Source organism: Mauremys reevesii, linkage group 2 (assembly GCF_016161935.1).
Source record: "Mauremys reevesii isolate NIE-2019 linkage group 2, ASM1616193v1, whole genome shotgun sequence".
NCBI lineage: Eukaryota > Metazoa > Chordata > Testudines > Geoemydidae > Mauremys > Mauremys reevesii.
Genome location: NC_052624.1, coordinates 136,200,966 through 136,225,710, shown reverse-complemented (window position 1 = coordinate 136,225,710; position 24,745 = coordinate 136,200,966). Strand labels below are relative to the sequence as shown.

The 24,745-nt window shown below is 42.2% G+C and overlaps 1 protein-coding gene and 1 long non-coding RNA gene across 2 annotated transcripts in view; one reads left to right on the top strand and one right to left on the bottom strand.

The window, feature by feature from the left end:
- Positions 1-5,429: 5,429 nt before the first annotated feature.
- Positions 5,430-8,070, bottom strand: LOC120398822. Its single transcript, XR_005594729.1, has 3 exons — positions 7,954-8,070; positions 7,275-7,321; positions 5,430-6,259 (listed from the first exon to the last, which is right to left on the bottom strand). It is a non-coding gene; the product is annotated as an uncharacterized LOC120398822 (long non-coding RNA).
- A 6,839-nt stretch (positions 8,071-14,909) lies between these two features.
- The window catches only part of MYO10 (myosin X), a 244,876-nt gene continuing 235,040 nt past the window's right edge, over positions 14,910-24,745 (top strand). The window contains exon 1 of the mRNA XM_039527600.1: positions 14,910-15,177. Coding sequence (XP_039383534.1) covers positions 15,157-15,177 — 21 coding nt within the window. The 5' untranslated portion in view covers positions 14,910-15,156. The remainder of the gene's footprint in view (positions 15,178-24,745) is intronic.

Sequence of the window (24,745 nt, the reverse complement as noted above, 5' to 3'; positions counted from 1 at the left end):
GGTGGGGTGGAGTGTAACAGGGAGTGTGGGGAAGAGAGAGAGTGGATTTTTGGAGCCAACACTGTGTCAGCAGCTGCAAGTTCCGACCCCCTCCCCACCCCTCTCTCACTCACTGAAAGCAAACAACAGCTCTTTTTTTCCCTCACAGACCAGATAAGCAGCCTCGCCGAAACGGACCCCCTCCCCTCCCGCCGTGCTGCTTCTATCCTCAAGCCCTCTCCTTCCCGCTCTCCTCAAGCAAACACTAGCTGTGGGCATTCCAAAGGGAGCCCCCTTCCTCTGCTCATTCACAGCAAATAGGAGCTGTGTTTGGTTTTTTGATAAGCAGCTCCGGAGCCTGGAGTTCACAACAAAACAAAGAGAGGCATCACAACAAAACAAAGAGCAGAACCTTCACTTAAAAGGATTATGGGAAGCTTCCGGAGGTCAGTCACAGCGTACTAAGATTATTCCCTGTTTACACAGGCAGCGCAGCGCTGCAGCAGCAGCGCTATACTCTTTATTCCTCTCGTGGAGGTGGAGTACAAGCAGCGCTATAGCCACGGAGATACAGCGCTGTATATATCTTGCCAGTGTGGACGGGGAGTGAGTTACAGTGCTATAAAGCCACCAACAGTGCTGCAACTCAAGTGTAGCCAAGGCCTTAGAGAGGAATCCAGTCTCTTCCTCTGCAAGCTTAGCTGGCCTCTTTGCAGTGGAACCACATTGCTCCATTGTGCAAGCTCTGGGGAGGGCACAGAAGGACAGGCACAGGTGTACCCCAGTGTGCAGCAGAATGCCCTGCTCTGCACAAGATCCCTAAACTGCAGCACAGGGGACAAAGCATAGGCAGGCTGCAGGAAGAAGCAAAAGAATGCAAATGACTGAGCAAATCCATGATAGGAGTTGTGTTAAAGAGCATTTGGAGGCCACTAGCCTGAAGTCACCTCTCTGGAGCAACTCCACAATCACTTCATGGCCTAATCTGGGTATACCTCCACACTGCCCATCTTGCCCAAGCTACTCAAGGTGGACTCTGGATTTATCCCTCAATTACACAGATGTAATTAAGATGTAATAGTCATTTCATTACAGCTATTGAGTTGCACTGATCTGAGTTAATCAGTAGTAAGTCTCTCTCAAAAATGCCCTGACCTATGTTACTAATATTACCTGAAAGGCTCTTAAAACTGAAATTTATTTTATCATTTATGCAGTTTGGAGTGTTTTGCATGTCATTCAGCCTGGATAATGATGCCAGACTGTTCGGTTATCTGGTTCTCAATATTAATTATGCAATGCTTGAAAACAGGCTAGGTACTCTCCAGAACAACAGTAACAAGGCAAGCTCTTACAACCAGTGGCCCTAGTCTTTCCAAGACTTACACAATCTCCTTTACATATATGGCTTTGGTGGGCTATTCAGATGCATAAGGGTGAGCACGTGTTTGTCTGAGCAGAATGGGTGCCTAATTTATGGCCCCCATCCTGCAGCTGCATCTGTGCAAGTAAATCCCTGCATCCATGCAGACCCCCATTGACTTTGTGTGGTTCTCCACAGTTGCAGTAGTCTACCCATGTGGGTACAGAGCCATGATGCCTATGAGTGACAGTAACACATAATAGGAGGACATGGGGTGAGGAAGGACAAAGGTTAAAGCACTGGGATGATACAGCTACATAGACTTGAATATAAGCAGACCCTGAAAGACTTTTTAAATATAAATAGCTCACGTGAAGCATAAGTCTAATATCGTTCCCGGAACCCAAGGGATTGCTTAAACTTTTAAAAAGTTGAAATGAATTAAGACCAAAACCTCATTTCTCTATTAAAATGTTGTAACCCACTTTTTTTTCCCCCCACAAAGTCTAAGTTTGGGGACCTGTCTTTTTAAAATTATTTACAAATAGCCAATTATGAGTTGTTGTTTTTTTTAACCTATTGCATGTACAGCCATAGGTACAATTAAAACACATGCCTTGATTTAATATGAATTTATTATTAGTCTCCAAGATCAGATCATAGACCTGCTAAGACCAAGCCAAATCAATTAAATATATGGGAGAAGACAAAATGACTAGTCTGACCCTAAAATGCCCTTATAGGGACAATTCTTTATTATCCTTACGGGTGAGAAAGTGAAAAAAAAAATTATAAATGTGATGCTGAGGAGCCCCAAGGCAGGAAAGTAACATGCATTACAAATAAACTGTCACCCACGTTAATAGCACGTATTAGAATAGTTCCAATTGCTAGAAGGTCACAATGACCTCTGAGTTCAAAGACCAAAAATGGCGTCTTTTAGTCCAACATCTGCCATCCTCCTCCCCGCAGAGAGACCCATATACAGCCATGTTACCCGAGTTCAATGAAAGGGCAAATTTTATAAATCTAAATAAGGAAAAGTAACACTGAAAACAACAGTACTAACGCCCTTTATTGTAGCCCTTGTTATAAGCTAAACAGCTCAAAGGCAAACACAAAAGCAAGGTGCAAAGAGAAATTACAGTTGCTGGATTGCAAATAAAGATTCTTTGAAATTAGGCTCAATTCAGGCTAAACAATTTAACCAGATTGACTCCTCTCAGTCCTGTAAGTCTGACACCTCTGAGTTGGGATCAATTAAGTCCATAGTCACCAGACAGCTGACAAATTCAATCACTGCTTCTAGGGATAAAATGTGGTATTGATCTCTTAATGAGTGGGTGTGAAAGGGGCATGCTTCCATTTCAGCTACTCTAGCCTCTAAGTGACTGTCTCCTTTTATAAAACCATGCCAGTAGGTGAATCACGTGGACAGATGATTAAGCATCTCTACAGATTCCTCAATAACTTGAGAATTTTGTAGCGTAAACTCAAGGGTGTAAGCAATCATGACAGATTTCAGTTTAATCTGACACCTTGCTTACACAGGGAAAATAGAAGGGCTTTACTGATTCTAGATATATTGGCTCAGAATTGTCCCAAACCACAAGTACTTCAGTCATCTAGCGAGTCAATAACTCCTGAGCTGCTACTATTACAGGAACATCAAGCTCTACAAACCTAATTTAGCACAGTCTGTTCTCAACTGCATCCAACTTAAACTTCTGATGTTCCTTTATTTTTTCTGAGAAGATTATACCCAGTTTCCCAGAAAATATTTAAAAGGAGCAAACCTTCTACCCATCACCTTGAGCTTGAATTTAGCTGGAGCCTACCCTAGAATTTAAGTAAAACTGAGTTACAATGTGCTATGTTGCGCCTAAGCTATGAAAAAGGTCACGTTTAGGTTGGGTTTAGCTACTTCATGTTAGCTAAAACTGTTCTAAACTCAACTACTTTTCCTAGTCAAGACAAAGCCTTAGGTTTGTTTAAATGACCAAGAGAGACTGAAGTTTGCTAGCATATGTTAGCTAACCCTGACCTAACTTTGACCTCTTTGCTTAGTTTACTCTAGTCTAGACAAAGCCTTAGACTGACTCTGCAGGTCAGGATGGAGGCAAGCCTATATTGTACCTGTTCTCTGGATGGATAAATAAAGGGCTTCATTCTCCAGCATTTCCACTCTGGTACCTTTCATTAGCACTAAATTCACATGAACATGTTTTTAAAAGGACATTAAGAAAAAATTCTTAAAGGTGTCCATTAAAATTTGCAATTGATCATAAGGATGTACAGAACTACCTCTTCCAGCATCTTCTAACAGCTGCCTCCCATGGTAGCTGCTCAAAAGCGACCTTCAGTATGATATTTTGTATATCCTGCAATAAGCATTCAAACAATAGTATCAAAAAGCAAAATAAAACAGTTCCCCCCGTGGCCCATCATCTTGCTATTCAAGTTAACCTGGGAATAAAGAGGATATTTATAGATGACAAACAAGACAAATTCTTAACACCTGGTCAGTGGCTGAATAGACACCTCCAAGGAAGGTCCATCATTTTGGGAAATGGTGTTTGCAGTTCATTATTTGCAATATGTTTCTTATCTGAGGCAGCACTGAGCCATGCTTCATGGTGCTAGGGGCATTATGATACTGGAGGTGTGGTCTTTAGATCAGATGCAAGTCTGAGGTAGTAACCCAGCTGTGGTTATTGTTAATCTCTAGTACCATAGCACCCGGAGACCCTGGTTATGGGCAAGCACACATGCCATTGTACTATCACCACAGTAAAGATATCGGGTCTGGAGGGCTGGCAAAATTCTAATTTAGGTCATTTCCTTCTGTCTGACTCAATTCTGCTGGGAGTTTCAAACGGATATGTTGTCTTTCACTTCCTCTACTTACCTAAGAGGTTGCTTTCTGCTTTTAAAGCTGTTGAATCCAGAGGGTTCAAATGTCCAGATTAGGTTTAGATATTGTAGATTCTATAGAGAGTGAGTTGGGATCCTTTTGCATGACACTCACTGTGTGACTGTCAAAGATTTAAAAAGCCTGCAATGGAAATACTTACCAGCATATTAACCGAAGAGTAAAATTAAATATATCCCACAATGTTATATACCAACTTCTGTCCAGAACCACAAGAAACTCCTCACAGTTATGGGAATGCTGAAATGTTTAAAAACCCAAAAATCTTTGGCAGGTTAGTGTGCATTTATTGTTGTTAGCCAGAGCCTCATGGGCTCCCACACCCACACAGTAACATTCACCACTGGTATAAGCAAATTGCACTCCAATGCCAATAGAGCTTTCCTGCTTCATCTATGAACTGGCCCCACAGTCTCAATATTCTTGACATGCATGTGTCTTGATGAATCCAGACTAAAATCAGTTGTCTATGGGGCAGATTTTCAAAGGTACAGATGGCAGTCCTGTAACTCCCACTGATCATCAATGGGAATTAGGGGCCTAAGTACCATTCGTGCCTTTGGAAATCTTCATCTTTTTGCTACTACATTTCCTACATATCAAAAATCCCATGAGTGTTTTCTGCAGAATTGCTCTCCTCTGTTTTTCCATCCAAGATTCAAAATACCACCTATAGTTTATTGCTGCAACCTATTCAAATCCCATCATCTTTGCAGAAGCATAAAATAGGTGCTGCCGGGTAGGTGCTGGAGGAAGCACAAGTTGTATGAACATTCTAGGCCAATAAAAACTAGAACAATTGCTTTCTTAATATTCATAACCTCTCCAACCAGCTGGGAACAGAAGTTCTTCATCATCCCAGTTTAGTCTCTACTCTGTTCTTGATTGCCATTAATGTTGCACAGATAAAGAACAAGTGCAGACTTCATGCCACTACCACTACCAGCACTATACTTGCTAATTTCCTGAACTTCCCTGACTTCCTCTGAGTCTTGAAATTGGAGTGCGTAATCTTGTTGTTTACCCAAAAACAAATGCCTTCCTATTTCTAAATAAGGACAAAACTAGGCTGATTACATTGTAATCCCAGAACAGACACAAGAACAATCTCAGACAGGAATTTTGCTTTTGTCTAGTTTTAATTAGAGAGCCATTCAAACAAACATACAAAATCCAATACATAAGCAAACCTATAAAGCTGTAATTCCACAAGGACCCAAGCCACTTCCCAAAATAACTCAAGAAAGTTAGACCTTAAAATGACCACAACTAATCAGGCCTCTGATATGTATCATGTGTAGTCCACTGCCAAAGACTCTGTTGTGGGGAGTCTGAGGACAATATACCAAGTTGTTAATAAAATATACCAATATGAAGAAAAATCATATTTCATTTTTATACTATTGATCACATTTTTGGAAGGTGATTTTCCAAACCACCTTGGCCTTGAATTTACAGATTTTCTTTATTCTATATGCCCATTAGCACTTTGGGCAGGGTGCTGTGGTTAATATTTAAATTTGGTACAGGCTGCTGGAGAAGCTTTGAAAATTCTGCCCTGGGTAAAGTGGGTATCACACTTCCATATACAGTCAATGAGGCTGAGACATCCAAAGATGACAGGAACTGAATAGAGACTGTTCTCTCTCCCTATCTGTGTTAATGTTGTGTGAAAGAGCAGAGGAGACAGGTACTATAGGAGGAAGTGAAGAAAAAGACTATGTCTTTTAAGTAGATCATAGCAAGATTTAAAAAAATGGGAAGGCAATGCCTGGATGCCCTAACAGAATTTAGAAACTGGAATCTGAAATGTATGGGGAGTCATGGAGTGGATTGAGAATGGAAATCATGGACTTGTGCTTCTTGGTACATGTGTTGCCTGCTGCTAAATCCAGAGGTGACTGCATTTCAGTAGTAGATGAAGAGATTAGGTTAGACACAGTCTGTTCTGGAGAGTGATTGAGGATCCTTTTGAGTACAAGTCACTGCGTAAATGTAGAAGAAATTTTTTTAAATCATGTAATGTAATTACTTAGTAGCATATTAAGTAAACAGTAAATCCCAATATATCCCACAATGTGGTTCTGGGCATAAGTTTGTAAACAATCAAATCCTTGCTCTTGTGGGAACTCTGAACAAAAATCATTGGCAGTGTAACAGGCACTTAATGCTGTTAATCAGAGCTCCATAGGATCCCAGACACTCAGGACTAAATGCACTGTGGGTGTAAGCAAACTGAACTCACCAACCAATGGAGTTGTACCCACTTACACAACATGTGAATTGGGCCCATAATCTCAGGACTCCTTATAAGCACCCAGCCTGACAGATACAGAAAAGCATCAAGTCTCTCTGCATGTTGCTACTAGGGTGACCAGATGAGAGGGAGAAAATATCGGGACACATCGGGGGAGAGGGGTCCGCCAGCGGAGCAGTGAGAAGAAGGAAAAAAAATAAAAGGCGAGTGCTGCTGGCGGAGCGAAATGTCGGAACAAATTGCGTCCTGACCAAAGATCGGTCGGGACACAGGACAAACACCTAAATATCGGGACGGTCCCGATTTTATCGGGACGTCTGGTCACCCTAGTTGCTACTATATTTGCTACCTGTCTATTCCAAAAATCTGCAGTTGTTCTAAATCTTTTTCCACCTAGGAGACTCCCAAAGCTATCTATACTGAACAGATAATAGTTTGGAGACCTGGGGCTTATGGAGGTTATAATGAAGGAAGAGGCATTAGTCAAGGCAGGAAGATATGGAGGTTTGCGAAACAATCAAAGAGTCTCCCTTCCTAAATTTTTTCCTCTCCTATCAGAAGCTTGTTTACTTAATGTGGGAAGGTTGGGATTACTCACTGCTACAACTGCTATAAACATATAACCAAATTCTGCCAGCTATACACATTTTTGAATTATTACTCCTAGTGGTTAAAAACTAAAGTTCAGATATAAACATTATTAACTTGATCCATTACTAGTTAAGATTAAGAGCCTTACTCACCTTTCACATTGGTGTAAATCAGGAGTAAAATCCATTGAACTCAGGTCCTATGTCAGCATATAAAACTGGTGTAAGCGAAAGGAGGTTTGCTCAAAGCCTTACGCTGTTCTGCAGTGAATTTCCTGATGATTCTACAATCAAATCCTCACTAGGTATGGAAAGCCATTATGAGTCAACCCTCCTATTTTGTGCTTCATTTTTAGGTGTAAATAAAGCAGCCTGTGTGGCCTTTTCATGGGATAAGCAGCAAACCATGGTTTAATGGGTGTTATTTTCAAGTCACAGAATTAAGAATTATTCAGGAACACGATGTTAATCTCAGGCATTTGCTCATTAAATGGAGGATCCTGCAATAACACCCTTGAAACAGGAAGTCTTTCCTGACATATCTTAACAGTAAAAACAATTTTGTTCCCTGTTGTGGCCCAACTGGTAGGAATCAAACAGGAAACAGTTTTTTTGATCATAGTTCCAAGCCTCTTTCCACCCAGCACTCTGCCCAAAAATCCTTTGCTTTGCTTTTGCTCAGAATCACACTCCAACTGCTCCTCTTATGGTCTCTTTAGCTTTCTGGCTGCTTCTGCTCACAGATAGTTCCCACTCCCAAATATACCCAGTACCCTACATTTGCATTCAGTGCCTAGTGAAGTCCCCCCACCCACACAGCTCAGCTTCTCACCAGTATTGCATGTGACTTGTGAGTGGCTTCTACTGTTTCATGTCAGGAACTAGGAGCTTGAGTTTTCTCAGATCAGTCAAGGACTAGCTTCCTCAGCCTCAGGCCAGTTAATTAATCTAGCTGGGCTGTGTCAGGATCAACTAATTGGCTGGCCCACCCAATTGGCTGCAAGTAGCCAATAAGTCTTCATTTAAGCTCAGCAGCAGTGACAGGTGGCCAGCTACACAATACTTGTACCTGCAGCTGCAATTGCTTCTGGGTCTACCTTGCTACTGTCTCATTCCTGTCATGCTCAGTTCTGCTTGGCTTTTGTCTCCAGCTGTGATCCCTGGCTTATCTCCTGGTTCCTGTACTTAGGTCAGATTACCCATATCCTGGTCCCTGAAACTTCCAACATTTGTCCTGAAGGAAGGGCACTATCACATCCATCAGCTTCAACCTCTATTAGAATAATACCTTTGCATTTCTAAGGCAAGTCATCATCCAATTGGATCTCACATTTCAGGACAAATGTTTGTAGTGAAAACAAACCCTTTAAAAGATAATATCCAAGATCTAAAAAATACACATGTAGCTATAATGTACTGTCCTACACTGACTGATAATAACCAAGGCTCAAACGCTATACTGATTGGACAGACCTCTTGTGAACAGCTCCCAGTTCAGCTCCTGGAAAGCTTGGCTGCTAAGCATTCTTTGTGAATTAAGCAACACATGCAGTCCATCAGGGTACCTTCACCAAACAGCTTTTACTATTGTTTATGCTCAGGTACCAGACAACATAACAGTAGCTATATGAAACCCCTTTCCTGCACACTGGCTCAGCCATTTATGCTACTTGCTTTCTTCTCAGTGCTACTCAGCCGGTGAATTAATAAACTCATTAGTGCATCAGGCTCCCTACAGATGCAAGGGATCCCTTTCACCCATCTCAACCCAAACTACCTAAATTTCTCCTATGCTCTACCCAGTGACTAATGTGCTGGTTTTCAAAGGGCTCAATTTATAGCTGCTAACAGCATGCTGTCACCCCCCTACACACAGGCAACTAGATGCAATTCTGTTCAGGGGGTCAGACCAGATGAGAATAATGCTTCTCTCCTCACCTTAAAAATCTATGCAGAGCTCTCATTACTTCAGAGAAGTCCTATGTGGATGCAAGTTGCCACTTGTGTGAAGCTCATGATAGTTCTGTGACTTAACACTTTTTTGTTCTACTGACACTTGCATTGTTACTCTGTAAACTCTGTACATTCTTCTCATGGCCATATTGAGTTTAAAGCTACATCTGGACAAAAAGTTTACATTCTTGTAGGCCAGTCCTATAAATCCTTACTCAGTGTACAATGGAACCACTTATTATAGGTGGGGCTGGTAGCATTGCCTATTATTAAGATTTCCTTACACTCACCATTATGAGACCCTGTTTGAAGTTGCTTATAACTTTGCCAAAGTTAAAGCATTCAGTCTGAAATTTCCCAGGCAGGGTATCTGCCTCAGGCTGATTTCTTTCTTTCTTTCTTTTTCTGGAAAGTTTCAGCCAAAATGGCTCAGCTGTTTCTGAGAAAAGGACTAGGGGAAAATATGTTGTTTTGCCTTTGTTACATTCTGGCAACATTTTCTTTTAAAAGCTCTAGAGCCCCAATTCTTTGGATCCGGGACTTGAAATTTGACAGAGAGGATGTTTGTGTTGAGGATGTGCCTTTTGTCATCCTCATTAAAATTTGCCCAAATTTGGCCAAGTTATAAACCTTTGAAAAATCTTTGGGGGAGGAGGAGCTAGGAATAGAGTTTGGCAGGGTAGGGGAGAGAGGGAAACTGGGACTGGATGTTGGACGGGGGAGACTTGAATTATCTGGAAAAGGAGACTGGGAGATGAGGGAGTGGAACATGACTAACTGAGTAAAGAGACTGGGACTGGGGGTAAGGAAGGGAAATGTGTGTGGCGGGAGACAGAGAATCAGTAAGTGAGGGGGAGACTTGGTTCAGATAAGGGGCCAAGATGGGGAGAGGCTTGGAATGGCTGGACAAAGAGAGGGACTGAGAACAAGTGGGACTGTAGAAGGAGGGGAAGGGAGACAGATCTGACAAGGAGCCAAGATGTTGGGGGAGGGGGGGCAGCTAGGACTGACTGGGCAAAGAATCTGGAACAAGGACCTTGGAGGCTGAGGGCAGGAACTGTGAATTGCTGGACAAGGAGATTGGGACTGGGAGTTGTGGGGAGACTGAGATGGGAAGTCTCCAGAGATGAGACTAGGACTTGCTAGGCAAGGAGATTGGGAGTGGAGAGTGGTGCTGGCCAGGTGAGTAGAGTGAGACTGGGGGGAGCCATGGGTGGGGAATAATAGCCAGGGTGGAAAGGGGACAGAGCAGAAGTGGTGATACCTGTGGGGCAATGGGCAGAAGAAGGGTCTGTGCCACCTGAGAACACTCCCCTCCAGAATCTGGAATGGAACCCAAGATTCCTGAATTTCACCATTCCTCTGCAGTCAACAAATACTGTGAAACCCATGGAGAAGTGTCTCATCCCCCTCTAGTGTTTGTTCTCATAGAGGATGACAACTTACTACTGTTATCAGTTAATCTGTTACCTCAAGTGGCAGAGGTTTATGCAGTGGATCTAAAAGTTCCAACCCTGCTGATAAACCATGTGGGTGTCAATGGAATGCCATGTGATGGAATTTCTGGTTTTCTAGTTTGCTTTTCAAAAAACACACACAAAAACCCTATATTAAAAGAACATTATTAAGGTTTCAAAATCAAGCACTCAAAAGTTAAGAAATGCCGGAATTAAGGTTGCCTGTGCAACATTAATTTGACTCTCTTGTATGTCGCTTTATGATACAGTCTTTAATGACAAGATCGCATACTATTTTTTCCACAGGACCCTGCTTCAGTCACTGCATTAGTTTGAGGGTCAATCAAAGTCAATATGTAATTCCTAACTTTCTCCCACTAGTAAAAACCTTCCATGTTTATTTATGGGCCAAAAAAGGATGATATTGCTACTCAAAACATAAAAAGAGGACCCTTTCCAAAATTCAGGTGCCCCCCCCCCAAAATGCAAGGCAGTTGTCATATTAGCACTGTTCCATAGTTCCTTCACTTTACTTCTCACAGTTCATCCTTGCTGTCAGTCATGCTAACTACTTATGAAAAGTCAAATATTTTACAAATATTTATAACACATGCATGGCTAAACAGAGTACTAATTTTCTGTGTGGCAGATCCTCAGCTGGTGTACACTGTCACAGCTCTAGAAGGCAATAGTACTTGAATGGTAATGGTTTATTGCAAATTAGTAAATGTTTATTTTAAAATACATATGCTACTTTTATTGGAATGATGAAAATTTTTCACTTAACTTTTCATCTTTATGAATTTAAATTATTTTGTTTTTAAAATTGTAAATTGCATTTAACAAATGTCTGCAAAAGGATGTATAAAAGTCAAGCACATGAATTAATTACCAGTTGCACATGGATCCAACGTCAAATAAGAGTCAATCAGAAGTCTAAAGAATTTAATATATCCCCAGCCTGACTCAGCCCTCTTCAGATTAGAGCAGGCCTGCACAACATATAGCCCACGGGGGGTGAGTAGGCAAGCAGCGGGGTGAGGCAAGCCAACGGCTGGCCGGCCAGCGGGTGGGCGGGGTGGTGAAGAGGCCAGTTTGGACTATGGAACAGAGGTATTATGTTGTACCCATGAGAAGAATTACTAAATAAACCAGGGGCCCCAATCTTCACTAGCTAAAGTGAATGAGCAGTTTTCAGATGTAGCCTCATGTAGAAAGCTTTGTTTTATTCCAAGCTGGATGTGAAAAAGACAAGGTTCCTGGTGTGTGTGAGTCACAGCAAGAAAAAAAGTTTTTTTCCACAGATGAAAATACACTCTTGGCTATAGCTGCAACTTGACTATCTAAAGACTCAAAATGTCTAGCTAGAGGCTGAACTTTATTTTGCAGCCTTGGTCACCTGACCTAAATCAAGGTTCCAGGGTAATTTGCACTATCATATGACAGGGATCAGTATCTATTGACTCTAATGGCTTATGTTATAATGGTCAAGGGGAGCAATCAGGTAAAGACATTGTGACAATTCTTGTTGCTGGACTGAGGTCCCTAGAGGTCTATCCCCAAACAACAGCCAGACAAGATTCAGAAGATGTGCTGCTTATATCCCAAGTCTGAATACATGCAGACAACAGCCAGTTTCAGAAGTAGTCACAGGAGCTGGAATGGCTAGTGGAGAAAAATGCACTGAGTGGCAGAAGTAGAGAAGTGACAGACAGTGCTGCTTTCACATGGTGATGTCATAGGGTTGGGTGATGCATTCCCAATTACTCTTCTTTCCTGTCCGTCTCTATTGTGATCATTGCCTGTACCAGATCACTGTCTTTTGTCTGTCCTGCTGCTCATGCTGCTATGTGCTTTTGCCTACTCTTTCACAAAAAGCTCTTTGGGTATGGTACTGAAGCCAGAGGCTCTTTTATTTGAAAATGTGTATTTCATGGGAGAATACAATACAGAGACATTTTCCCCTGGCTGTATTCTGTGTTCCTAAGGCTATTGCTTCTGGTGCTGTGTGCTACAGGAATGCAGCCATTCCCTTCATCCTTTTATGAGCTGGGGGAGCATAGCTATTAGAAGAGGATTAGTACCTCTTTTCTCACCCTTCTCAGGAGTTTATCCTTTCTTCTGTACCTTCAATGGCGAAGATCAAGCCCAGACTGTTTACAAACACAACTTCATGTAAACTAAACTAAAGATGTAGCTATTAGTGTAAATGACCCCCTTGCCTCAACTGTAGGATTTTTGTATATGTCTGATCCTACTTTTCAGCTGTATCTCCCATTGCTTTACCTCTCTTATTTTAGATCTAAATCTACTTTTGTCAATGTCATACCTACTGGAATTTCACTTTTTATTTCTACATATTATGACACCTAAAATGTGAAACTTCAAATGAGGATGAAAGGTAACTTTATACATTTGTGCTGAAGAAAAGATCCCATGTTATTTCAAGTTTGTGTAGTAGTGTTTGTTGTGCACCTTACATCTGAGTCTGTTACACCTTAAAAAGGCCAGTGTTGGATGTTATGCTGCTGATTTCCAAGGATCCTGTCCTTATTACTCACCTATGCAAAACTCCCAAAGAAGCCAGTGGGGCTCTAGGTGTGAGAGGAATGCAGGACCGAACACTACATTTTCTTTATCTATTGTTGTAACTCTTTTTTTAGTGCAGTTCTTTCTGAAATATAAATGTGCCAGGTCACACCTTTTTAACCATATACTTAGAGGGCCTGACTCTCCCTGGCCTTGCACCTTGTGTAGTGATTTATGGCAGCACAAGGCAGGTGTAAAATGATATTAAAGCAAAATGGTAGCATTCTACATTCGCTGTGTACAGATGTAAAAATGGCTGTACAAGATGCAGGAGAATTAAGCCTAGGATACTCTAAAATGATGGACTCCCACACTGAAATAGGACTATTTTGATATGTACTACTATGCCTGTAAAATATTGAATACTACAGTATATTTTTATAAGGGCGGAGGATGTGCCCTGATGAAGTAGGTGCTAAGTACAAAATTCCTACAGACTTTAATGAGTTTGTTGTGTGCAAAAAGAGTGAAGGATGTATATCCTTTAAAACAGGTGTAAACAATGGTCTCCTAGTACCTTTGTTTGATGACAACACTTCACAGGGCTTTGCATTTCAAAATAAACAGAACCTTTTGCACTAGGAACTAAGGGAGTATGCAGGGCCAACTCTTTGTATCTTATGTGTCTGGGTTTGTTTGCATTTGTGTTTACATTTTGAAAAGGCTTTCGTATGCCTTAGGGTGGGATTTGAAGTGTCTTTTCATGGCAATTCAACTTCTGATTGATAGGAACACAGGAAAGAGAACAAATATATATTATTTTTGCCTCCTCCATGGCTCACTGAGGCAAAAAATAGAAACAAAACAATAATTTAAGAACACCCTTCAGCCGGCAGGAACAACACAAAATCCAGACGGGTGAATTTCCTTTATTGCATTATGAGGTGGGAAAGTGCATTGGATTCCACACGAGCCTCTAATAGCTCAAAGTAAGCTGCTTGGGACAGAGACTAGCTTCACTTCTGTGTCCTTGGCGGCACTAAACAGATTATTTTTAAGCACCAACAAAACAGTGGTGTTCCTGAATCGTTTACTGTACACGGCTCCAAACAGCGTGCTGGACTCTTGCGTCTCCCATAAGTTTATTTAGTTTGTGGCTGCCTCAGGGAGCCATCGATGGGGGGTGCAAATGAAGCGAGATCAGGTCTTCGCAACCACGCCGCTGCAGAGCAAAGAAGTGACCCCCAATGCCTGCGTTCCCCCAGGCAGCTCTGAAGCCCCCTTCCCTGCTCCTCTTCAGGAGACTGCGCGGCTTAGTGAACGCTATTGCAGGGCAGTGGGAGGCTCCACGCGCGGCCCCGTCTCTCCGGGTAAACACCCGCAGCAGCAGCAGCGATCGCATCGGCTCTTTGTTGTGCGGGGGCAACCCCGAGCGAGCCCTAGGTGAGCCGGGCAGAGCGCGCGGCGGCCGCCCCAGCCCGCGGGCAGAGGAGGGCTCGCGCCGGCCGGGCCGGGATTCCAAAGAGGCGCTTGGCCGGGATTGGCGGCGCCTCTCCCGGGGGGGCGGGACTCTGCCAATCCCCGGGGACTCTCCCGCGAGTGACCTGAGCGGGCCCTGCCGGCTGCTGCTCTGCGCAGGGAGCAGCGCAGCCGGAGCGTGTGTGTGTGTGTCTCGCTCTCTCTGCAAGTCCTCGCAGGAGCTGCACGCCCAGGGGAGCTTGGGGGCACTTACGCGGAGCAGACACGTGCTTCTCGGCGGCTGGATCCTCTCTCTCTCCTCCTCATTTTCCCCCCCAGCCCCCGCTCCAAGCGAAGGCAGCAGCGTGCCACCAAGGTTTCTGGTGCAGCCACTTGCCACGGATCTGAGGACACTGGGAAGAGAAAGAGACAAAGGAGCCTGTCTGAATGAACGTGCTGCTGACTTTGGGGGAGAGGAAGGAGTCAAGCGAGGGGGCAAAAGTGATGGCTGCGATGGAAGGGGTGTGAAAACTGAAATACCTCAGTCTTGCTGGGAGTAATCGCCCTGGCCACACATGGTTTGCTGCTCAGCCCTTTTGCTGGACTGACTTCCTCAAGTTGCATTCTCCACTTCAACAATGGATAACTTCTTCACTGAGGTGAGTACGGCAGGGGGCAGTTCTCTGCTGTAGTGATCATCTCTTTCTAAAGAGCAGATTTATGAGATCTATTCCCCCCTCCCTCCCTATCTGGATTGCTTTGTTACAGGAGCCCCCTCCCTTTAAAAATAAAAGGGGGGCAAGCTTCTCTTCCAGTAACTAGCCCTTTGGCTGAAAGTTTTCCCATTGCAAAAAATATTCTTTAATGACAAGAGGGAGATAGTTTTAAAACTATGAGTCGTGGCAGGTCTGCAGTGCGATTGCCTCTTTCTCCACGTTATACTGTAGGTGAGTTTCCTTTTGTGTAGACTGTTTGCTGTCTGTGTGGCACACGCTCAGTGTACTCTGTGTTAGGTCAGCAAATCATAAGGCTTTTGGCCCATTGACGGCATCTGTGAGCTAAATGCTAGAAGAAAAGTGCCGGCTTTGCAAGATCACCCTTGTGCAGAAAGCCCACTAAAACTTTAAACAAGGACATGGCTAAATGCCTGGTTTCTCACGGAGAGGTCTGGTATTTCCTTTCAAAAACTTGTTGGCTTCCTGTGAGAGGGGTACACTAGTGACTGCAGGGGTTCGTGCACTTCACTGCCAGAACAGAAGGAGGGGGGCAAGGGGAAAAGAAAGGATTTATTCCACTTCTGTTTCCCCTGCTGACCAAGTCATAACATTGGCCAGACATTACTTTTTTTTGTAGCTTGGGATAATTGCAAACGATGCAATTTTAAGATTGTCACTTGTAATCCTGAGTTAGGTCAGTTCATGGTTGATATTAATTGTGCTCTGACTCAAGTTAATTTAAGAACACTTTGTAAAGAGTATAATAAACATTTCTGGGGGACTCTGATGGCTTGATTTACGGAAGTGCTGAGAACTCACAGCTCTACTGAAGTCAATGGGACTTGTTGATGCTGTGCACCTTTTGAAAATCTAGATCTAATGTCCCAATCCTGCAAAGATTTACACTCTTGTTCATCTGCACAGCGAGTAGTGCCATTCAGATCCCTGGGACTGCTCACTGCATAAAGTTAAGCACATGTGAAAGTCTTCACAAGATTGGGACCCAAGTGTGCTACTGATTGTCAACCATAATGTCTTCAATTTCACATTCACACATATTTAGAGCTGAAGTCAAAATAGTAGGTTTAAAGCAACAAAGAGTCCTGTGGCGCCTTATAGACTAACAGATGTATTGGAGCATAAGCTTTCGTGGGTGAATACCCACTGCATCTGACGAAGTGGGTATTCACCCATGAAAGCTCATGCTCCAATACGTCTGTTAGTCTATAAGATGCCACAGGACTCTTTGTTGCTTTTTACAGATCCAGACTAACACGGCTACCCCTCTGATAGTAGGCGAGTTTGCTACTTGCAAAATAGCTTTGGTTGCTGTTCCCTTAGCTGACTCAACAGATTTCAGTATTCTTGCACAGTACTTCTGCATGTAATTTTGTATTCAGAGAAGGTGGTGTGTGACAGTTCTCCCAGTTTTTTGTTTTGTTGAACGTTGTGGTTTTAGCATACTAAGGGGGTACCCACAAATACAGTATAGTGCTTTTGATCTTTTGACACAGAGAAAAATGAAATATATCTGAGGATAACAAGCAATAAAAATGACACAGCTTTGACCATCAGAATGTCTTATGGACACTGCGTAAATGCTGGTAATTAAGGTTTTGGATAACCGAGGACTTTCTCAATACAATACATATTGGCCGACATGATCCTGTTTTGGATAATTGGGATAGTACTAATAGAGAACAAGGCGAGGTGTTGTGTGTGATTAAAACAGGACCAGGTATCTGGAAGTCTGGTTTCTATTCTTAGCCCAGCCACCAATTTACTGTGAGACCTTTGGGAAATCACTGCTACTCTGTGGCTTAGCTTCCTTCCTCCATAAAAGGACCAATCCTCTCCTACCTTGCAGAGGTGTTTGATGTCTGTACAATGCGTTGTAACCTCAGAAGAAAGGTGTTAGAGACGCAGGAAGTAGTATCACTGTGAATGGTAAAACACAGTGTCTTCTCCTGAAGTGGAAGGGAAAAGCAAACAGCATGCTTTATTTTGGCATAGCTATTCCAGTACAGGAAGTGGAATAACTATACTGGTATAAGCACATCTGCAGTAGGACTTCTTCCAGTATAACTATTCCAGTTAAAAAAACACAACAACATACTGCTAACTGAAATAGTTATGCCAATAAAGCTTCAGGTGTAGACTGGGCCTTTGTCTTCCAGTACTGTGCTTCAGCCACAAGACTGTCCTGTACCCTCATGATATAGCATCTTTCATGTGTTTGCTGCTGCTGCTATACCGCCACCCCACCCCCATGGAAAAAGAAAATAGCTGGTCTGTTTACCAGAATTGTAATTAGTCAGATAAAAGAAGGTTGTATCCAGCACTGCATACAAGACATCTTCATATGTAAGGCAAGAAAAATTCTGTCATATGCCGTAAGAGGGAAATTTGCTAGGTTAACTCGCAAGAATTGTGAGTGGTAAATCCTAAAGTAATGTTGGCTTTTCTAAAGAGAATTGTCCCTCATCTTTCAAAAGCTTATTTTGCATTAAGAGCAAGTCTCTCTGTAACGTTGCCAAATTATCGTAAAAAGTCACCAGCCCTGACATAAAATACACTTGTTCATCCTACTATGATGATGAAGAAAAGAACTAATGGTATTTACTTGTCCATTAGCTGAAATTACTTGCCCCAGGCAACTGATTGAGTAAAATTTTGCCAGGCTGTATTAGCATTTCAACATATATTTATGTTAATTTATGGTTGCTAAATGTGCCTTTGATCTCTCCTAAGAGCTTTTTCAACATGTTGATATTACTTTAAAAGATCGGTAAACATAGCACCTTGGCTTTAATCTATATCCAAAGTCCCACCCAAAAGTATAAACATTTTCTTTCCTTGAACTGGTGAATGTAAGTTCTATATTGAGCTCAATATATAGTAAAGTAGAAACACATTAAGGGCCTGATCCAGCTGCCACTGAGATCAGTGGAAGTCATTTGAGTAAGCCGTTAGTTGGCTAAACTTGATTGAAGCAAACATCCTGTAACTGATATCTTTGAGAATTTAATTATTTGTGACCCATTATATTAATATCCCATTGTACCATGTGAAAGAAAGAAGCTGTGTAAGAAAAATGTGTATCCAGGTGACAGGCCTGATTCTGCTCTCTTTTAACAGCAGCATAATCAAGAGCAATCCCTTTGAAATCAATGGTTAAAAACTGTTATGAGAACAGAACATATATGACTTTATTTCTTTTTTAAAAATAAAATTTACAGCGCACCTCCAGTCTATGTGTTCTCAAAATATTGCAGGCCAGGTTATTCACAAAACTCTCCTTTTTTGAGATTTGATAATAACTGCAAAACAGCAGGACTGTTGCAAACAGGCATTATGGGAAAAACATACCCATTGTTGTCTGCATGTATTTTTTTCATAAGTGCCTAGATAATGATAGGTGCTAATTGTAACCAGCTTTTAATACATTGTGTTACTCACTGGAGCGAACACATCAAGCAATTGCCTAATTGTATTAACGTGTGTGTACGTTACAAAAAAACCCATTCTTGTTGGCACTTGTCTGTTTTAAACAAGATCTGGAATCCAGACTGCGTGTTGGGAAGTTCATGCCACTCAGCTGACATACTCACTTCAAACTGATTTTTTTTTTTTGGAGTGAAAAACCTGAAGGCATTAAACTCACAATTGAGTTTCTGTTTCCTCACCACCTACCTTTGTTAGGCAGTGCTGTAACAAGAACTTGTGTCTGGCCTTCCATAGAAGCCTTTTCTTTTTTCCAGTGGTTTATAACTCAGCCGTTTAAAAATTGTTTCAGGGAGAAAACTAGTCTAGAAGGTCTCAGTCCAAGAACCCGTTTTTCCCCTCCCGCCTTCTAAATCCTGTTAAAGTTATACTTTTAAAGAGTTACTTTCTTAAAGTTCTTAATTAAATAAAATTAATTAAAAATTGATTTTGATTTTAAAATACTTTTTCAGGATGGTTAACGTGGATTAAGACCTTTGTTTATTTGAAAGAAACTGATTGATTAGGTTATTAACTTTCACTGACCATGAACTTAATAGTATTTCATATTCTTTTAAAAATTGTCTGTTAACATCCTAAGGCTCTATGATAAGCAAATCCATTTTAAAAAAATCATTTTAATTCTTAATAGAGCCATTATGATCCATTAAATAAGACAGCCCAAATATTTCCCATATATATAGCCAACTGGTTAAAAAGACTGGCTCAAGAGGAGACATTCTCGTCTTTTAGCTGAGGTCGAAATCTTGGGATTTCAGTGGGAGTTTTGCCCAAATAAGCACAGTTGGCTGCGGGATATAATCGTAGCGAGGAAGGAACACAAGCAAATATTGTGTCTGCACACAGAAATGGAGGCATTGGCGGCAAACAGCACCATCTCTTTTGCCCCTGAAACTTGTAGGAGGCCACATCTAGGGTGACCAGACAGCAAGTGTGAAAAATCGGGACGGGGTGGGGGGCAATAGGAGCCTATATAAGAAAAGGACCCAAAAAGTGGGACTGTCCATATAAAATCAGGACATCTGGTCACCCTAGCCACATCACATGTTTAGCTTCTGCAGTTTTGGAGGCTGTGTAGCAGAGGATGAGGCCAGGAGAAAGTTGCTCTCCATAGCATCCATCCCCTTCTGACCCCATGAGGATGTTGCAATATAGAGCTTGTCAGTGCTGACCCAATGATCCATCATGCGAGTCGCCTCTTGGGGTGAAGCTGAGGTTCCTGAGGAAGCTGTGCTATCAGGGGGGCCAAGGGTGCTCCGAGAATGGCCTTCCCTTTCTCATGGAAGTTGCATGGGATTCCCTCAGGCTCACAGGAGCTCTGTGCTCCTGCTGTTTCTTTGGTGGAGCTTGTGTGGCCGCATCCCCTTGAGCACTTGGGGGGGGGGGGGGGCAGAAAACACTTTGGCCTACACAGTTGAGAGACTGATGAGTAGGAGACTGAGAAACTTCACACGCATCAGGATGTATTTCCCTGATTATGCCAAATGGTTCCAAACATAGCATGTTTCCTTGAAAGAAAAACAGAATGTGTTAACCAAAGCAGGCTCAGTCCTGCAACCTGTCCACATAGCGATTGAGTTCAGTGGGACTTACACATACAGAAAAGCTGCAAGATGGGACCCAATTGCTGTTATACCTAAAACTCTTTAAAAAGACAGCACCAAGGGACTGTTTTCCCTAATTCTTGCAACATCTGGGCCAATGCTGGCCTCTACCCTGGACTCAGATGATGTATGGGCCCTAAAGGCACTGCAGCCATCTGAGGGGGAGAATGCTTCCTTGTGCAGGAGCAGCGTAGGATTGCTATATGCAGTCCTACCTACACCCCTTTGCAGACTTTGGCACAGAGGATGGCCTGGGGAATAGAGGAGGAATCTCTTGTGGCACAGCATAGAATGAGTCTGTGTGTTTAATTTAAAGTATTTTATGCTAGTTGACCTGTCCTTTTACACCAGTGGTTCCTAGCCCCATGAAAGAACAGAAAAGAAGTTTCAGGATACTCTGGACCCCCTCCGATTTAGCCACAAAGAAAAGGAGGATGGTCATGATTCCCCTAGATCTGTTTGTGGAATCCTTCCCCCCTCCTGATTGAGAGCCCATGTATTAGACCAAAACCTGCATCTGACTTCTAGTAAGTAGTCTGTCTACTTGAACATTACCAAGATTATATTATTATTTGTTTAATAAATAGAATATCTTACATGTATGTGTAGATCAAATGCCTTTCATTCCAGATGATCACCCACCATTTCACTAACTACATATGCAATTAAAATTCAGCCACTACTAGGCCGGAGAGCAGCCGGAGGTGAGATATGCAGCTCCTATAGATGTACCTGCTTTAATTTAGCTAGCTCACTAAAAATAGCAGTGAGGATGCAGCAGTGTGGGTTTGAGCATGGTCTGTACAAGCCCACCCAGCCTCCTGGATTTGTACTGGAATTGCTAGCCTGTGCTGAAGTCTGCTGCTGTGTTTTTGCTGCTGTTTTTGGTGAGTTACCTGATTAAAGCCAGAATGGGTATTTTTGCACGACTGCAATTTACACCACTGGTTGCAGTGTAGAGATAGCCAAGTGCCAGTTGTAAGCCTCCTTTTATGTGATTGTTGAATCTGTTTTACAGGCTGAGGAATGGAGGTTACAGCTGAAAATATAGCAAGTACAATAGCTATTTTTCTAAATGAAAGTGTCCTGCAAGTGGGCCAAGTATATTTGTTGCTTTTTCCCGTCCAGAAACAACCTGAACGTCTGAAAAGATTTACTCTGGAGATAGTAAGTGAGCTGCAATGTATACATGAGGCCACCCTTATAAGGCAACTTATTTATTTTTTAAAAGGAGCTAGTAATTTATCAAAATAAGTCATCTGTATAGTTTATTGACCAGTGGCCTGTGGTTTATGATTATTTTATTATTGGTTGAAAATGTAATCCAACAGATGTGTTGGATTAGAGAGTGAGAGTTTCAATGCCCATCTATGTGGGGAAACAGAGCTCAAAGGTCTGTTTTACGCTATACCATGCTAGTAGAAATCACTTGAAAACCGTGTGGTTTAATATATTTAGCTGACAGCCTAACCCTGTGTGCAACAGCAGTGTGTGTCACTGACAGATTCTGTGGGCTTTCAGTGGATTTGCCGCCCCATTATGGCACAGATGATGGGGTGGTGCAACTCATCAATAATTACAATGTTAATTAGGTCAGGCTTTCAGTAGATTGTACTGTCATTGTAATATTCTTGCTGAATCCTAGGTTTATGCTTGGTGAAAGCCTATTAGTTTTTCATGAAGCTCTTAAATTATTTAGCTTTAAAAGTTGTCTCCAGGAAAAGTGATACTTCTGGATCTTTGTATAAACTACTGTAGTTCCATGGAACACACAAACAGTCCCAGTCCCTGGTAAGCGTGTGTGCGAATGTTGATATAATTGTATTAGAAACTAACATTCTGCATGTGTTCAGCTTCTTTTTGTAGAACTCTGAGAAGGTTCCAGTGGCTGGGAACATTCAGCAGATAAAACTGGCCACAAGGGCTGTACTTTCCTTAGTGAATCACAGTTCCCGCTTGTGGTCTGAGCAGAGACATAGTTCTGGGTGGAGTCATGGTTAAAGGGGCAGGAGATGAGGAAGTCTTTATGAATCAATAGACTGCTGGAAAAAATAATACCAGCCTTCAACTACTAATTCTAGCCACTACTGCATATGTACTTACAGTCTCTTGTAAAGTATTCAAGGCTTGTCGTCGTCCCAGACAGATCACAGTTTCAAATTCCAGGGAAAGGGTCGTGGTTTGGGTGTTACAATTTCTTTTGATTTTCTTCTATTTCCTCATTATCCTGGATTTTGCCAGTAGAGAGGCAATAAGCAGCAGGATGGCTGGGCACAAGGACAGCAGTTTTCACCGAATTCACATCCATTTATTTTTTGTTTTTGTTCTGATTTTTGGCTGAGTGAAATATAGTTAAGTACCCCTGAAGAGGAAGAATAAAGGTATGTTAATAATGGTTATAATTTCAGAGAATGCTACCATGGAGGTCCTGGACTTCAATCTCTTACCTAGCAGCCTAGATTTGGCCTTCAGGACCTCTCTCCTATCCTTCCCTGTCTCATCGGTACCTACGTGTCCCACGACCACTGGCTCCTCCCCAGCACTACACATACATCTCTCTAGATGTCTCAAGAGATCTGCAACCTTCGCACCAGGCTGGCAAGTCACCATGCAATTCTCCTGGTCATCACAAATCCAGCTATCTATGTTTCTAATGATCGAATTCCCCATAACTATTACCAGTCTCTTCCTAATAACTGGAGTTCCCTCCCCCTCTCAGTGCAATTGGATACCATGACATCATCTGGAAGAAGGGTGTCAACTATGGAATCATTTCCCTCTGTTCCAATTGGATGTTCTCCTTCCCTGAGACTTTCATCCTCCCCAACAGCACAGAAGCTGTCAGATGGGGGTGGGACCGTTCTACTGTGTCCCGGAGAGTCTCATCTGTGTCTCCCTTAGCTCCTCCAGTTCAGCCACTCTGGTCTCCAAAGCCCGTACACGGTGTATGAGGGCCAGGAGCTCCTTGTACTAAATTCACATATATGCCACCTGCCCATAGGGCAGATAATCATACATGCTGCTTTGGGTGCAATAAACTGGATAGCTCCCACTGTGTTGCTGAACTTCTGCCTGCATTCTCTTTTTACTCCTGCAGTTCATTCCTTTGTTGACGTTTTGTTTTTATCAGGGGTGGTTTTGGCTTTAAGTTTAAAGAATGTTAAGTGTATCTAGCCCCCTCTCACAATCCCCCTCTAAAATTTTTAAAGTCTTGGTCTTCCTGAGTATCCCTGCCTTGTGGTTAAGGGTTGATGGGTACAAGTACAATTCCGTTTCAGACAACCCCTCCATTAAAACAGGTTTACAACATTTTCATTATTGTAGAAAAGCTGCTAAATAACTCTGGCACTCTGCAGTTTAAAGAGGTGACCTTTTGAAGTTTGGGAGTAAAATGAGAACTGATACTGTGATACAGAGCTAGAAAATTTAAGTACATCCATGCTAAGGAAAGTATTAAAATGCTGAGTGGTCTGTAATATGCCAAGGCATTATCCATGTTTTGGGAACGTAGGGGGGACAAAACTTCTATCTAGTCTTCAGCATTTCTAAAGATACCATTTAAAGATAGCATAGAGACAGGATTAATTTGATTGGCTTCATCGTAAATTCAAAGGTGCAATGAGGGTAATTAACCATTGGAACAATTTACCAGACGTTGTGGATTCTCTGTCCATTTTAAAACCAAGATTGGTGTTTTTCTAAAAGATATGTTCCAGTGGAAACAAGAGTTAATTCAGGGAAATTCTATGACCAGTGTTATAAAAGAGGTCAGACAATTGTCCTTTCTGATATTATAATATATGAATCTTTTGTATACAGGATGAGTCCCTCAAAATTGGAGAAATCTGGATTATTTATTGTTGGTTTTGTCTAAGATTAGCAACAATTGGGAAGGGAAGAATGAAGAAGGGGGGGAAACAAGGTTGTCAATTAACATCAGCTTTGGGTTGATTTGATCTGTGGTGTCTGTCTAGATCAAAAGATATTACTATATGACGGCTGTCCAATTGGGTTGGTGATCACTGTTCAGTTTCCCTTGGGCAGGTGTCTATGTCACACAAATCACAACATTTGGCTCCCTGATTAGCAACCTCCTTAGAGAAGCCAATGACCGAGTGGGTAGGGACACTGAATTATCCTACATGCAGTCTCCTATTATTGCAGCAAACCTTATAAATTAGGTAAAAGGTTCCCCACGGTCACTAATGCTTTGGCTAAATAACTGTTGTACAAATTCTGTTCAAGGAGGGAAAATATTTATTATGAAATGATCCTGACAGTTTCTAAAAGGCTTTTCTCCAAGTAAGCTCATTATAGTTCACACCAGCATAAGGAGCTCTTCCAGTCACAGATGGGTTCAGATGGGTAGGTAAATTGCAGTACAGTCCTTTATAGGTGATATT